The 16783-nt window shown below is 39.1% G+C and overlaps 2 protein-coding genes across 6 annotated transcripts in view; one reads left to right on the plus strand and one right to left on the minus strand.

Moving 5' to 3' along the window:
- LOC121290517 (general transcription factor IIF subunit 2-like) overlaps window positions 1-16783 on the plus strand; it is a 90631-nt gene that overhangs the window by 57535 nt on the left and 16313 nt on the right. For 2 of the 3 annotated variants that reach the window (XM_041210971.1, XM_041210970.1), the window contains exon 6: window positions 14765-14846. In XM_041210971.1, coding sequence (XP_041066905.1) covers window positions 14765-14846 — 82 coding nt within the window. Of the gene's footprint in view, window positions 1-4795; window positions 4839-14764; window positions 14847-16783 lie in introns of all 3 variants that reach the window. The other variant, XM_041210972.1, reaches the window with a different exon arrangement.
- Window positions 1-16783, minus strand: part of kctd4 (potassium channel tetramerization domain containing 4) — a 67570-nt gene that overhangs the window by 46914 nt on the left and 3873 nt on the right. The window contains exons 1-2 of one of the 3 annotated variants that reach the window (XM_041210974.1): window positions 12368-12556; window positions 4628-7007 (exon numbers count right to left, since the gene is read on the minus strand). The exons of 1 other annotated variant lie outside the window; for it this stretch is intronic. In XM_041210974.1, coding sequence (XP_041066908.1) covers window positions 6173-6943 — 771 coding nt within the window. In that variant the 5' untranslated portion in view covers window positions 6944-7007; window positions 12368-12556 and the 3' untranslated portion in view covers window positions 4628-6172. Of the gene's footprint in view, window positions 1-4627; window positions 7008-12367; window positions 12557-16783 lie in introns of those variants that run through there. One more of the 3 variants, XM_041210973.1, reaches the window with a different exon arrangement.

The following is a 16783-nucleotide window of genomic DNA, read 5'->3' on the forward strand; positions in this document are numbered from 1 at the left end:
AAATTGCTATTTCATCTGAAAGAAGTGTTTGTAGCCTTTTGGGACCACAGTTTCAGTGTGAACTATTTATGGAGGAACAAGTGAATCCTCAGTTAATGTTCACGGCCTGCATTCAATTAAACTCAGTTAATGTACGAACACCATAGACTAGACCTATATTTCCCAGACTTTAGAAGAATGAGAGGGGACCATGTTGAAATGTATTCTTAAGGGGCTTGGTAGGGCAGATGCTGGGAGGATGCTTCCCTGACTTGAGAGTCTAGAACACAGAATCCCAGTCTTAGAATAAGGCATCAGCCATTTAGCATTATTTAAGACTAAGGAGAAATTTCTTCACTCAAAGCAATTTGATTCTTTGAAATTCGCTACATAGAAGGGTGTGGATGCTCAATTGTTGAGTATATTCAAGGCAGAGGTTGATTTTTTTTTCATACAAATGGAATAATGGAATATTGGGAAAGGAGGACTTAAGTGGAAGATCAGCTGTAATCATGCTGAATAGCGGTGCAGTCTTAAAGGACGAATGGCCGCCTTCTCCTATTTCTTATGTTCTTATCTAATGCTCTCTCACCTGGCTTCTGTCTCCTCTCCTGTTGATGCTCTTTCTTCCAACCTCTGTCTCTGCTCCTAGTTCCTCTTCCTGTTGAGTCACTGCCCCCATTGAACTGTAATTTCTCTGAGTCTGTCTCTGCTCCTGATTCTGAATCCTGTTCCTGCTGGGTCACCACCCCGTTATCAATCCTTGATTTCCCATCTGTCAATGCCCCTGTTCAAACTCTGCTGAATCCCTTGTGCAGTTGCTGCACAACCTCCCAGCCCCTGTCTGCACTCATGCTGATGCTTATGTCGCTGCTGTTCCTGATATTTTCCACCACCTCCATTACCGCTTCACTGATACCCACATTTTCTCCCAGGTCCATGCTCATGTAGATTGTATAAGATGTGAGGCAGCATGAATAGAAAATTGGTTGACAGATGTGAAGCAAAGAAGGTAGATGTGTATTGCTCAGATTTCAGCAGGGTTGGGATACCCATGCATTTATTTCCATCTCAATATAAATATAAATGATTTAGACTCGGGCATAATCTCAATTTGCTGATAACACGAAAATAAGAGATTTGACAAACTGCGGGGAGGACCAAAAAAGACTTAAGGAATATGTTTGATACATTTTAACGTGGCTAAATGTGAGGGAATGCATTTTGGGAATATGTATTAAATGGGAAGGGGTTGGTTAGTTAAGATGAGCTACCACCATTTCGGGTTTTATTAATAGAAGTGTAGAATACAAGAGAATTAAAGTAATGATAAATTTGTGTAAAACACTGATTAGGTGATAGACTACTGTGTGAAAGTTTTTATTGCGCCATTTTCGAAAGGACGTTAAAGTCACTGATAGCTTATAACATAATTCTACAACATCAGAAACTATAATTATGGGAGGGATTTGAAACACTGGAATAGATCCACTATTGGAGCAGCGAAGGATAAGATAAATTTATTAAATTTTCTAAAAATTGGAATACTTTGATGGGGAAATACCATTTCCTCTGTTTGGGGAATCATGTAACAAATAGATTGAGGAGAGAGAGCACGTCATTACAAACAGGTTTGTTGGATTATGGAATTCTTTGCCACAGTGAGTAGTTTAAGCAGAGACCATTGCATCCTTAAAGGGAAAATTGTATGATTATTTAAAGCAGGAGAAGCTTTAGGATTAAGGGGAGAGAGCTATACAATGGGAGTGATTTTGGAGAGCCAGCACCAATGCAATGAGTTGAATGAGCCAAGACTGGAAACTTTTATGGGCCTGCGGTTTTTACTGAAGCTCACTGTTCCTCTTAGATCCTCACTCCCACTGATGCTTATTTTTTTTAACCCAAACACCTACTTTCACTGACACTCACTATTTCTCCTGGATCCCCACTCCCACTGTTGCCTGTTCTTTAACCCAAATACCCACTTTCACTGGCACTCACTGTTCCTCCTGGGTCTCCACTCCTACTAATACTTGCTTTTGTCCTTTCCGTTGCAATGCTGTGTCATTATTCTATTGCAGCAAGATATTAAAATTACCTCAACTCTTGATCCAACAAGCTATAAAGCTTGACATGCTAATGTGCGTCAAGCCAGCCTCAAAATGAATTACATAACTCATTTCATTTTGAAAAGCAAACAGCATTTAATAGGTTGTATCATATTGCTCTTTGAACGATAATTGCGTACTGTTTTATAACACTTATGTGGGCAGTAACAACAGATATGAAATCTTTTCACTGCTCTAATATCATAATGTTTATGTGACTCCTTGACCTGACTTGATTTGTTTTTTGTAATTACATTTCTCTTATTTTTATGACATACTACGGAAAGAATGCAAAGATTGATTGACACCTTTTATGAAGTATTTGAAAGATTTGTTGCAGTAAATGTTAGAATGTCTCAGAATGCATGTGGAAACTTAACTCACCCATTGAATTCCAGAGCACAGCCACACTGTTCACTGTACTCGGTAAAGGAAATGTTTTTTTTTCATTTTTAAAAACTGCTGCAGTGGAAGACAGTGTCTCTCAAAGGTTTGTCCAGTCTCCAGCTTAAGAATTGAAGGATTTTAAATAATGTACTTTTAGTTGCATTGCTAGAGGTAACAAGCAACAGGGAATTTATTAGGAGGTTCCAGGACTGAATAAAGTGTGGGGAGACTGTGGAAAACGCATCCTCTGATTTTTTTTTTTGTAGAGCACAGCTGACTTGTTAATTGCACAGGCTTTTAAAATTTTTTTTGTGAGGCTTTATATATGCGGTAACTTAAAGGGGTTGACTTGTGCGTAGCCTGGACAGGAATTTTTGGATTGCTGTGTGGCTTAGAGGGGACTCTGACTGTGAGTCATAGTTATGACATTTTCTGAGGGGGTGGGGGCAGGAGAAGGAAAAGGCAGTGACTGAGAGAGATTATTCCTCTGTCTGTTGCTAATTGGTTGGGAGGCATGAGGCAGAGAATAAAATAAATGGCTCATCCTCGCATTGGTGGGATGTTCTTTAGCGATCTGTACTGGAACTTCAGCTTTTCTTCATATTTATCAATGACAGATAACTGGATAGAGGGTTATACAACCAGATTTGCAGGTGACACTTAGGGTTAGTAGGCACGGTGAGTTATGTGGCTAGGAGGAAGACCTTACAGGGAGAGTTAGATTAAGTAAGTGATAAAACTAGAGTCGATGAAGTTCAATGTGGATAGATGTGAGGATATCCACTTTGGACCTGAGAAAGACAAATCCAAAATACTTTCTTAATGGTGGAAGGAATAGTGGAGGAATAAAGGGATCTAGGTAAAAGAAAATACTGTGGATGCTGGAAATGTAAAATAAAAATAAAAATGTTGGAAAAACTCTAGGCCTGGCAGCATGTGTAGTGAAAAGAATTAACACTTCGAGTTCATATGACTCTTCTTCAGAGCTTTAGGGATTTAGGTGTCCATGTACACAAAATCTAGTATACAGTCTTTGTCTCAAGGGATTAGAATTCAAAACTGAGGAAGTCATGCTTCAGTTGTGTAGTGCTTTGGTCAGACTTTGGACCTTGAATCTCAGGAAGGATATGTTGGCCCTGGAAGAAATACATTGCAGATTCACCAGAGTGATCCCTGGGCTTAAAGAATTAAATTATAAAGCCAGATTGTATAAATAATGAAGCTAGATTGTATAAATATGGCTTGCATTCCCTTAAGTTTAGAAATAAACACCAGTTCTTTCTAAATCACTTTTCACAACCGGAGGATGTATCAAAGTGCTTTAGAACTAATGAAGTATTTTGAAGTGTAGTCACTGTTGGAATGTAGGAAACCAGTAGCAAATATGTGCACAGCAATGAGATAATGCCCAGATAACCTATTTTAGTGACATTGTTTGAGGGGTAAATATTAGCCACGACACTGGGGAGAACTCCCCTGCTCTTCTTCCAAATAGTGCCATGTGATTTTTTTATGTTCATCTGAGTGGGCAGATGAGTTATTGGTTTAACGTATTGTCCAAAAGGTGGTATCTTCGATCATGCAGCATTCGGTCAGTACTGCACTGGAATGTGAGCCTAGATAACATGCTTAAATCTCTGGATTTGGACTGGAATTCTCAATCTACAGATTCTGAATTGAGAGTACTACCACTAAGCTACAGTTGGCACCATAAAATTGAGGGGGTAATCCAATTGAGATATTAAAACAAGTGAGGGATTCATTAAAGTAAATACAGAGAAACTACTTCCTCTGGTAGGGTGAGTCAAGTTTGGGGCCATAATCTTAAAATTCAGACATCTTAAGATGTCATCTGTTGGAATAGGATATCATTTTACATTCTCCAATGACAATGATTGTGTGATATGTATTTAAATGGAAATAAATCTAAAACTCATAAAAGAGCACAACACTGATAAACAGAATATTGGCAGATGTTAAAAATAGGTAATAAACCAGCAACAATAGGAAATATTTAAGAATCAAATTAGTACATTATGAAAAATCACCCAATCAAGCTGTTTAAACAAAACATTTTGCTAATTGATTTAATGTGTTATCTTTCACCTTATTTTCTGATTTTTATTGTTAAAAACAATGTAAAAACAGGAATATACATGGTTTTAAAATCTTTATTGCTTTATATTAGTTAAATACATGCCATGTTTAATGTAACTGCTTAAATACTTATTTTAATTGCATTTAACAATATAGTCTTATATTTGCAATTATGAATATATAATTCAAAACTGTAGGTTCTAACTTATCATATTTCTTATCAGAAAATCTCATTACCAGGGCCAAAAGGACAAAACATACTTTTTGGTTAGTAAGGTACTAGCATTTTTCTGTCTTTAGTATTGTTTATATCTAAGCTATTCTCTCTCCTCCATCTTCTCCCCAGTAAGGGGGCAGATGGAAGACTCGCTGCTTGCTGACTTGTCACCAATGCTGTTCTGTAAGAAACTGTTGGCAAATACATTGAGGTGGCTTCTTCTGACTCTTCCAAAATGTTTTTCTTCCATATGATGAGTGATCTGACCTGTGCTAGGTGCTTCCCACAGTGACATGACTGAGATGTGGGATTCAGCATTGATATCAGAAGATGATTGATGCTCCTTATCATTCTGTGGCATCATATCTAAAATGTTACCAATATGCATTTTTTTTAAATTTAGAAATCATTCAAGAGTAACGAAAGATGGTTTGGTTTTCGTTTGAATTCACAAGTGCACCATATAAATGTAGATAGTCCAGCTGAAACAAGCCATTTGAAGATGAGCTTGCACATACTGAAATGATTTCATGATCAATTAATAGCTCCTGAAATTAGGAAATTCATGCTGATATAAGGGATTTGAATGCATGAATGATGAGTGGATCATGGTAATTAAATGGCATTCTGGTGCACAAATTTAAAGTTGCTTGTTTTTTTTAAAATTCAGAGTGGATTTTATTCTGTTAAGATTTACAACACGCACAGAGGCAGATCAGTCTATTGTGACCTAGTCAGCTTACTGATGCTGTGCTGGAGCAATCCAGAACTAATTTCACTGTCCCAGTCTATAGCCTGCAACTAATGAAAGTCTTGTACATTTCAGGTACTTTACTGAACATTGTTACTCAGAACCCTGTAGGATAGAGCTCTAATAGTTTTGAGACTTAAATTAGTATGGTACTAATTTGCATCACGTATCAAAAATGCCTTGTAAGAATAGAATGTTTTGCCTAAGAATTTAATGCTAGAGAAGGAAAGAAACCTATGTTGTGGACATTACATATTTCAAAGATTGAGACCATGAAACAGTTTTTAAATTGTTTTATTCTTCCTGTACAGAATATTACAGTAATACACGAGGATCAAAATAACTTATTCATTGTAGATTCCTAATCAGCAAAGCAGGTAAATTACATGATGTGATGTGATGAACAAGATGCTTGTAGGCAAATTGAAGAGATTAAAATATAATCAGGTGATTTAAATTCCGTTTTACAATTTAGTGATGCATATAACAAGTTACATAATTACATGAATCTACTAAGCAGCCTATTTTACCGTTTCATTATAGTGATACGGTAATTTGCAAAAGAGTCCTTTGTACCTTAAGTGTTTATTATTAAGATATGCAGCACATTCTGCATTACTTGTGAAGCAGGATTTACTTAAGAAAATGAAGTGCATCACTCTGAACAATTGACCCCTTGGAGCTATCCAAGTTGGTCAGTAACTTGAAGTCACTCTTTAAAGCCATCATGACAGTCTCAAACTTTAGGGTCTCCAGCGTGCATATAAAGGTGTTGTCTTCCTTCAGAACAAGCCGTGCACCACTTTCTGACTTAATGAAGTACTTAAACTGGATGGCATGTGATGACACCACAAATTCCTCAGGAAACCCATCTAGACGGCTTTTTGACACTTGAATAATGCGTGATTTGATCCTTGTTATGAAATCTGAAGAATTGCAGTAGATTCTGAGGCCGTGAGAGCGGTCATGGCTGTCGATGATTTCCAGGAATATGGCTTCTGAACCCTCCCGCACAGTCAAAGACTTGGTTTTCAGAGCATCTGTCAGAGGTTTTATTTGGTAGAATTCTGCTTCCCGTGCCAAAAGTTGGATCTCTTGAAATCCTTCTGGTAAGAGAAGCTCACCATTTCGTAGGAAGTTAAGGACATGCCTGAATAGTGAGCCATCACGATCTATGAAGCAATTCCCGTCAGCATCAACAGTACTCTGAATTTTGCCATTGACCAAAGCTTCTGGTAAGGAATCAGCATACTTGGTTAAAGTACGTCTCTGTGTTGTATAGAGGTGCCCACCAACATTAATGGTGATCACAGCCGCTTTGCAGTTCTTGCCTCTTTGCAAGCCTTCTGTAATGTTGCATTTTCCTTCGCAGTCAGTTTCCTTTTTATTGACCTTCCCTTCCATTCCACAAGCCTTGATGTTAATTAGGCTGTGCTGAGTTGCATTTGCTGGTTGTAAAGAAGATCACCTGTAAACAGTACAGTAGGAATAATGAAATGGAAATGTTGGCAGGATTTCATAAGATGTCAGCATTATTTCACTGTAGGTGGCATTTCAACTTAGCGTGCAGTAAATTTGCAGCAATATAATTTATTACCAAAATTTGCCCTCAGCTCTCTAAAAGCAGAAGTGGAGTTGCCACCCCTTGGTGAATTAAAGCTGTCTGATCTTGTTTTCTTTTTTCAAACATGGACATGAGGTTTTACCAGAATTGTATCTGCGTGGAAGATGTTCCGCATGCAGTCTGTCATGAGATTTGCTCTCCACTGGGAGGGAATTAATATTGATATAGATGTCATTTGTGTGCACAAATCACTGACCTGTATTTTTCATATGCATTGGTTGCTGGCTATGTGATTTCCCATTAGCTTGGGCTAAAGAATGAAGCTAATTTCAGTCACTAATGCAGACAAATGGTTTTAAAATCATTCAATTATGAAGCAACAATTTTGTTTTTGTAGAAGGCTTCCAAAGCTTCTACTTGTACCTGGAAAATTAAATTGTTAGAAACTGCAGCTTTAGCGTGACTCATTTGTCAATTCGTTTCCACAAGCTATGGGGAGAATCTAGCTGGAATTCATATGCCTAAGTTGAAAACTCTGATATTGCATCTGGTTTTCAAATGAGAATGTATGTATTTTGCAACAGTCGTTTCATTTTATTTCTCCGGTCTACATTAAATATAAAGGATTTAAATATTTAATTGAATCAGAGGAGCTTAGTATGTTTTATTGGGAGTTGCTTTTACTGCAACTTCCATTTATTTAGCAGTTAACATGTTAGACTAAGATAAAAGCAAAATACTGCGGATGCTGGAAATCTGAAATAAGAATAGAAAATGCTGGAAAAACTCATTAGGTCTGACAGCATCGGTGGAGAGAGAAACAGAGTTAATGTTTCGAGTCCTTTTAACTCTTGTTCAGAGCTTTGAAGAAAAGTCATATAGACTTGAAACCTTAACTCTGTTTCTCGCTCCACAAATACTGTCACCCCTACTGAGTCTTTCCAGCATTTTCTGTTTTATAACATGTTAGACTGTCAGTTTCAGATGATCCTGTACAAGTGATATTTGTTTGTTCTAAAATGGATGGCAACAACCAACTATCCTCTCAGTGCACAAACTTGTGGACAGGATTAAATATTTTGATCCAAAGATTTCAGAAGTGTTCGTATTATTTAAGCTACTTTCTTCTAATCTATTCCTGGAACTGCAGTCTTGTTTAAAAGCTTTGCTTGCAGAATTTTCTATAATGCCTGCAAACTGGATTATTGACTACTTTAGTTATTTCTTAAAAGAATTTCAATCAATTTATAAGATGTTACTTAACTTGTGCTAAACTGATCCTGATATCCTGCTGCCTCTATGTTTCGGAACTTTTTTTCTGTTAATTGGCCTATAATTCTTTTACTAGTGTCTTATTGCTTTTTCACTGGCTGTTACAAACTCTGCCTTCCAAATGTCCAACAACCCCAGTATTTATGGACTCATCCCTTATTTCAATATTTTCGTAAATGAGAGTACTGATACATTTCACAGGTTATGAACCAATAGTGTCCAATAATTAACCTGATACTTAAGGCCTGAATTTTGGCAGAGTAGTGGAGACTCAGTGCTTCAGCCAAGGTGGTGCCAGGACCCTGGATCTGGAAGTCCTGCCTCTGACATTTTCGCCATTAGGGGTAAGGGGATGGGATTCACACGTATTGGAAACCCAAACCCAGCAGTGTATAGTTCAAACAGACCCCATTTTTGCTGGTGCGACGCATGTTTCCCACAGTGTGTAACTTGCTATTTTTAAGAGTAGACGTGAATGTGTGTGAAAGGTGGGTAAGGTCTGTGGCACTGTTGTCATTTAAAATCCCTGCTCTTTGAAGGGAGAAAAAAACAGTTTGTTGTGTGTCTTAGTTGAAAATAAAGGTGCTTGTAATTTAAATAGTTGTTTGTTGACAAAAGCCTGAGGAATATCATTATAACATTAGTGCTGCTTGACTGCTTCCAACCTGTCATTATTATCACAGTGGTGGCTGTAAATTTACATTTTGATTGCCAACTTCAAGGTTATTAACTGCCTTTGATGTAGGGCTATGAGTACAAATGTTTGTTTTTAATAAGGGGTTAAGTACTTAAAGGGTATTAAATGTATTGAATGGGCTATTATTAATGAGTGTATTTTTTTGAATAGTTAAGTCTGTAATAGATACTTAGAGCTTTATTTTAGAACTTAGAATTTAATACTTAGAAGTTTATCTTAACATGGCTCCTGAGGTCTGTCCATGGTGAATACTGGGTGATTGGCATAGGGAATGTAAGGGCAAAGGATGGTGGGTGGGGTGTCATGGGTTGCCAGATGTTGGCACTTAGTTAGCATAGGGGCTGTTAAGGGACCATGGAGATCATTGAGAGGCCATGGGTTAGCATAAGTTGGTAAAGGGGCTATAAGGCACCATGGGAATGAGTTGGGGGGGGGGTGGTTCATGGGTTGGCATGAATTGGCACTATTGGGGCTATTAGGGGCCATGGAGGGTGGGTAGAGGGACATAAGTTTGCATGGAGGGAATAAGGAGCCATGGAGAGTATGTAGAGGGAAATAGATTGGCATGGAGGGTATGGGACCATGGGGGGTGGGTAGGGGCATGAGTTAGCATAGATGGGCACTGGGGGAGTGAGTGGGGCTACTTGGGTCTGTTTCTCCCAAGGAAGGTGCGTTGAGCCGGCAATTTTCCTGACTCTGCACACCCACCTCGGAAGCGAAAATCCAGGTCTAGTTCTTTGTCTGGACATGTCAGAAGGGGCACACCAGAGAAGCCTAGTGATGACTGTTGTGCCAATTTTCCATGCATGTGTAGTAATAAGTGGTTATCAGAAACACATGGGAATGAAGGATACAACCAAGATTTTTAACGGTCAGGAAATCACAGGCTGGGGAATTCACAAACAGATATCCCAGCCCATAATTCAGGTGGCAAAGGTGACTACCTTTAAAGTAACTATTTATGTTGAAACATTGAACAGAGATTTAGCCAGACATTTGCTACCTATTAAGGTTGGTATGAATTTGAGACTTATAGGTGCTCACCACAAATGTGCAATGTACTTCAATGCAGACAGGAAGAACTTGATGCAAATAGTCATTTATAAAGATATTCTTGAATGGTTTTTGTGGAAGTTCATTTTTAATCCAATTTCTATACGGAAAGCTTTTAGTCTTGATAAGGTTAAGTATCTGCATTAGATTTCACAAGAATTGTTTGGAAAAATAGGAATGTGTTTAAAGTGCATGATTTTGTTCAAGTATGGTTTGTATAGTTATCAGCAGCCTTGATTGTTTGGAATAGTTTGTGACATAGTATAATCCAGCAGTTGCTCAATAATGTAAGTTAGAGAAGGATAGTCTGTTGTAGCAAGTTAGCTGGAAGATAGAAAGTGGTTGCTGGAAAAGGAAGAGGAAAGGAGGTCAGTCAAAGATGTGCCCCATAAGACAGAACTAGCACAATAGAGCAAAATAGAGTTGTTTTGATGTTGCAGATAAACTGATATTCTTAGAATGGAACAAAAGACTCTTGGTGTTGCTAGCAATGCCAGAAATTATTGCCTATTTCCATTGAGAAGGTGGTGCTGAATTGCCTCCTTGAACCACAGAATCCATGTGGTGAAGAAACTCCCACAGTGATAGTTAGATGGTCAGGGGGAGGTGGTGGCGTATTCATTGTCATTGGACTGGTATTCCAGAGACCCAGGGTAATGCTCTGGGGACCCGGGTTCGAATTTGTTCGAATCACCATGACAGGTGGTGAAATTTGAAATCAGTTTTTTTTCAAAAATCTGATTAAAAGTCTGATGTTGATCATGAAACCATTGTCAATTGTTGTAAAAACCCATCTGGCTCACTAATGTCCTTTAGGGAAGGAAATCTGCTGTCCTCACCTGGTCTGGAATCCATGTGACTCCAAACCCACAGCAATGTGGCTGACTCTTAAAAATGCTTTCTGAACAAGGGCAATTAGGGATGGACAATAAATGCTGGCCTAGCCAGTGACTCCTACATCCCATGAACGAATAAATAAAAAGAAGACAGGGAGTTTGATGGATGGAGTGGCAAATAGTCAAATGCCAGATCTGGAGAACATGTGGTCTCTTGTTTATTGTTGGCATTTTTGCAACAAACAAATTCCAAAAAATTGTTTCTGGCAACTGTTTTGATATGCACGAATGGGTTATAAAATGAGTTGAAGGAATTCACTTTATGCATTTTAAATGTTCAATGTTGTTTTAGTGGCAATGAGAGGATTTCCTTAACACAGGTGGAACATTTGGGGTTTTCTTTTAGAAAAGAGAAGATTTAGAGGTGACTTGTTAGAGACCTTTACAGTTATGACTGGGTTGGATAGGATAAATGTAAAAAGAATGTTTCCCCTTGTGGAAGGATCCAAAACTAATGACCTTAAATATAAGGTAGTTACTAACAAATCCAATCAGGAATCAAGGAGAAATTTATTTACACGGAACATAAGAAATAGAAGCAGGAGCAGGCCATTCAGCCTTGGAACCCTGTAGCCTTGTAGACCATCAGCAGCAGCAGAATTGTACTGAACTACAATCTATAAACTTGTGGCCCAGCATATCCCTCATTCGACCATTACCACCAGGGGATCAACCCTGACTTGATGAGAAGTGCAGGAGAATGTCAGGAGCAGCACCAGGTATATCTGAAAGCTGAGGCTTCAACTTGGTCATGCTACAGTACAGGACCACATGCATACCAGACTGCTATAGACAGAGCTAAGCAACCCCAAAAACCAATGAATCAGATTAAAGCTTTTCAGTCTTGTCACATCCAGTTTTGAATGTTGGTAGACAATTAAACAACTAACATAAAAGAGGGGACTTGATGAACAGTGAGATCCTCACTGATGGCAGAGTCAGTTTTTGCTGGAGACAAAGCTAAAGCATTTGCAAACACCTTCAGCAAAAAGATAACCCATCTCAGTCTCCTCCTGAGATCCCTACCATCAGGGAAGCCAGTCTTCAGCCAATTCAATTCACTCCATGTAGTGTCAAGAAACAGCTGAATACATTGGATACAGCAAAGGCTATATGGGCCTTGACAACACCCTGGCTGTAGCATTGAACACTTGTGCCCCAGAACTAGCTATGCCTCAGACCAAGTTGTTCCCTTATAGCTACAGCATCTACCCAACAATGTGGAAAATTACTAGGTATTTCCTGTCCACAAAACCAAGACACATCCAAACCAGATAATTACCATTCCATCTTTCTACTCTCACTCATCAGCAAAGCGATGGAAGGTATCCTGATAATCTGCTTACCAATGCTAAGTTTAGGTTCTGTTAGTGCCACTTGGCTCCAGTCTTCACTGCAGCCATGGCCTAGACATGGGCGACAGAGTTGAATTCCGGAGTTGAGGTGAGGGTGACTGTCCTTGACATCAAGGCAGCAGTTGATTGAGTGTGGCATCAAGAAACCCAAGCTAAATTGAAGTCAGTGGTAATCAGGGAAATCTCTTGGAGTTATATGCAGCACAAAGGAAGATGATTGTGGTTGTTTGGAGACCAATCATCTCAACCCTAGGACATCGCGGTGCAAAATTCTCAGGGCGGTGTACTAACATTCAACAAGCTCAACGCCATCCAGGGCAAAGTAGCCAGTTTGATCAACACTCATTCACCACCTTCAACCCCCGCATTCTTCATCACACCATAGTTGCAGTGCATCTACAAGATGCACTCCAACAACTCACTGAGGCTTCTTTGGCGCCAACTCCCAAACCGGCAACCTCTTACAACTAGAAGGACAATGGCAGCAGGTGCATGAGAATACCACCAGCTGCAAATTCTCCTCCAAGCCACCATTCTAATTTGGAACCATATTGTTGTTTCTTCTCTTTTGCTGGGTCAGAATCGTAGAACTTCTTACCGAACAGCACTGTGTTTTATTTTTTTAATTTCAGTGAAATGCATTGTTTCACTTGGAGCTGGTGTACTTGGTCACCGTCTTTGTGCCCTCTGATATGGCGTGCTTGGCCAGTTCCCCGGGCAGCAGCAGGTGCACGGTGGTCTGGATCTCCTGGGAGCTGATGGTGCTGCGCTTGTTGTAATGCCTCATGCACTCGAAAATGTTGTTCACGAACGAGTTCATGATGCTCATGGCCTTGGAGGAGATGCAGGTGTCCGGGTGTATCTGGTTCATCACTGTAGATGGAGTAACTCTCCTTCCTCATCCTCCTCCGATGCTTGCCACCCTTTGCTGAGGCCTTTTTCAGTGACTCTTTCGTGCCCTTTTTGGGAGCCCCTGTTGCTTTCTTCTTATTCCCCATAATTGCGTCGACTGTGGGTGTATCTGAACCACATGCACTGCAGTGGTTCAAGAAGATGGCTCACTACAACTTTGTCAAACTCTTCATCGTCTAGGGTGTCTGTGTGGGGAATGTCTGGTCAGAATAATATAGATACAGTTGTCATGCTCTTGCAGTTGAATGGACTGTCCATACTTGATATAAATGTTCATATAAATAATGGCCATTGATTTGAGGTTTCAGGGATTGCCTATGCAAGTGAACCCAAGCCATGAGTTAAGCCTTCAACAGAGAAGGGGGAAAACATTTGGAGGTGGGATGAGAAGTGTCTGTGGATTAAATAAAAAGGATTAATAAAGGAGCTGGTTTAAGTCTACTTTTTAAATACAGTGGTAATTTTTACAATGCTGCTTTAAGATATATCAGTGTTAGGCATTAACAGGAGACAGAGGAGCTCCTCCTCTGGCTTTTCCCATCTTGCCATCTGATTTTTTTTGCTTTCAGCCTTTGGTGAACCTGTGTAATTGGGCTTAATGCTGATGTTTACTTGTGGGTTTTTCTGAAGAAAACAGAGAATTTGGTTGAACTTGTATTATGGATTGAAGTCTATATATTTTTTCAGCTCCAGGGTTTTGCATTTTGTAGATTTGTGTGTCACGTTTTGTAAAGTGCCAAAGAAAATCAGTATTCAAAGGCTCTTTGGAGACAATTGGCTAACAGCTGCTCATGTTTATTTAATAGCTACTCTGAATTAATTTTGTGATTGTTAATGCCTGGTTGCAGGGTATTTTTATATTGCTGTGGTATTTCATTTGAAGATGGGAAAAGAAAATTCTTGCTGTTTTGTCGCCTTTCAACTATAATAAATCAGTATTTTTTGTGAGAGAGGGAATCTAGTTGGAAGTTCTCCTTTCTTTACATTTCTCCAACCTCTATTCTACCAATTGTTACTCATCACTGTGTTCATAATCTGGTTGAAATTGCCATTTGATAAACATCCTGCTCTAAAGTAAAGAAAATGGAAGGCATGTTGTAGTTCCATTTACTTTAAAGTGTTTATCTGCATTGTGTCCAGGTGGCTCAGACATATTCAGCAATTCTCCAGTTCGCCTTGAACCTTGGCAAACAACAGTGGCTGCTCCCTTATATTACAGTACAAAGTTAGATTTAAATCATCCAACCCATCCGATTATCATAACATAGGATTAAAGGAACGGTAGATAATTGTTCCCCATCAGCTTACTGCTTTTAGTTTTGAAAAAGAGCTTTAGTTAAACGAAGCTATATCTTGACGCATCTGGTGGTAATCTTACATCTGACAAGTTTTGATGCTCTGAATTTTAGCAATGTTCTTCAATGCTCTGGATGATTCTGAAACGCTCATTTTGATTTTTCTTTTTTCCATCCTAAGAAAAACTAACCTTTGAAGGAGTTGTGGTTCAGCGTGCAGAATGTAGACCAGCTGTCAATGAATCTTACATGAGATTAAAAAGGTCAGTAGTAACTTTAGTAGCAAAGTAACATTTTGTTTAAATTCACTGTTTGACACCCTGTGGTCTCCAGTGCATTAAGTGGTTCCGACTTGATGCACACTCAGTCATAGTATTGCTTGTGTCGTGAAATTCTAAACTAATTTACTTTCTGTGTAACTGTATTAGCCTTTCACCAAGATACTGTGATGTAGCTGCTTGTAGCTCCTATTTTCATAGAAAAAACAGTTTTCTCCCTAAGAGAGTTTTCCAGAAGGCATTTAAGCGATGACTATTAAGTGATGATCCTTCAATGTTAACCATCCGGAAACTGCTACTGACTCCCTTCTGGACTGCTCATAAGACAATTTGCCAAAAAACGAAAAGGCTGATGTCGCACATGAGGAAAGCATCATGGAGTTGGCTTGGTCACTCCAGTGACCCACCTGAGTAACATGGCAACATTGAGTTGAAAAACTAACTTTCTGGGGCCAGTTTTCGGCTGATCGGACAGGAGTTTTTGATTATGTGGGTCCCAGTTCCAGAATGGCGTGACTGGTAGGTTGAGTGTTCTGACTTTCAAATAAATGAAGTGCAGAAAAGTTCAAATACCTAGAATAATGTAACAAGATTGAAAAGGCAGAATGGAAACCAAGTAAGCATGAGGGAATAGGGGTATACAGAAAGCACAAGATTTTATTTTGCTATGGTTTAAACCTTCCACTAGATGATGTTTGTACTCCAATATCTCTTTGTTGAAGGGTGGAATTTGATGGTCTTGTTGGGAGAAAGGTTAAGCAGCATTGAGAGTTATCCTTTCATTGCTCGGGCTGTCATTGATGAGTTAGTATTCTATGGAAAGCAGCAACATTGCATGGTTCTGTATATCTGTTTAGATATTCCTGCCCGCAAAGTGCATTTAAAATCACACTTTTTAAGAGGGATGGCAGTTTTTAAAATTAGAAATTATAAAAGTTAATGATGTTTCACCACATATCGTTAAAATGCAGCTCCCTGTAATGGTATTGGCTGGGGAGGGAGGAAGGTGAGGGAGAGAAGGTGCTGAGCAGAGGCTAGGGACATTGTGATGAAAAAGGAATACTAAATTGCACAGGCTGGATTTGTGTAATTTTTAGCTACCTGTTGTCTTGGCACCACTGGGATTTAAAAGCGTGAAGAAAATTAACTAAGTCGAAGACATTGAAATTCATTTTCAAAATTTGTGACTCCACATGCTGCTACTGAGCTTCATCAGATGGGTTTTTCCTTCACTATCAAGCCATTTACTATATTTGAAAATGTCAAAAATTTGCTGAACTAAGTGCTTCCATCAGCATTTTACTTCCAAACGTCCACCTAGGCTGAGCCATACAGACATAGTAACAGTGGTTAAGGTGGACTGGAACATGCCTTTTTGGTGTTCCAGGTTTGAGATTTTATGTAATTGCATGTAAACAGGACTCTCGCAGATCTCTTTGCTTTCTTGTGATACTGGGTTAAAAAATGCTACCTCTGTACATGTTGATGTTCAGCTTTTGTTTTAACATCATATGATTCTTTACAATTCCTGAATTCTTCCTACAAGGGTTACCACTAGATCATTCCTGGATCCAGCTCTCTAAGACCATTGTTGGCATGGTGAGTTAAATTGCTCAATACCATTAACTCGTCAAAGTCAATCATAATGCCAGTAAATGAAAAATACTACATGTATGAAAGAAAAATAAATGGCATATGTACTGTATGGGCTTTGGTGAGATTACACCTGGAGTACTGCGTACAGTATTGATTTCTGTACCTGAGGAAGCCTATGCTTTCCTTAGAGAGGATACAATAAAGGTTCACTAGATTCTTGGGATGAGTGAGTTGACCCATAAGAAGACATTGGGCAGAATTTTGCCCTTGGCATGCGGGATCGGCAGGGGCCCGCGATCCACAGTGCACTGCGATTTTATGCGGGC

Source organism: Carcharodon carcharias, chromosome 18 (genome assembly GCF_017639515.1).
Source record: "Carcharodon carcharias isolate sCarCar2 chromosome 18, sCarCar2.pri, whole genome shotgun sequence".
Classification (NCBI taxonomy): Eukaryota; Metazoa; Chordata; class Chondrichthyes; order Lamniformes; family Lamnidae; genus Carcharodon; species Carcharodon carcharias.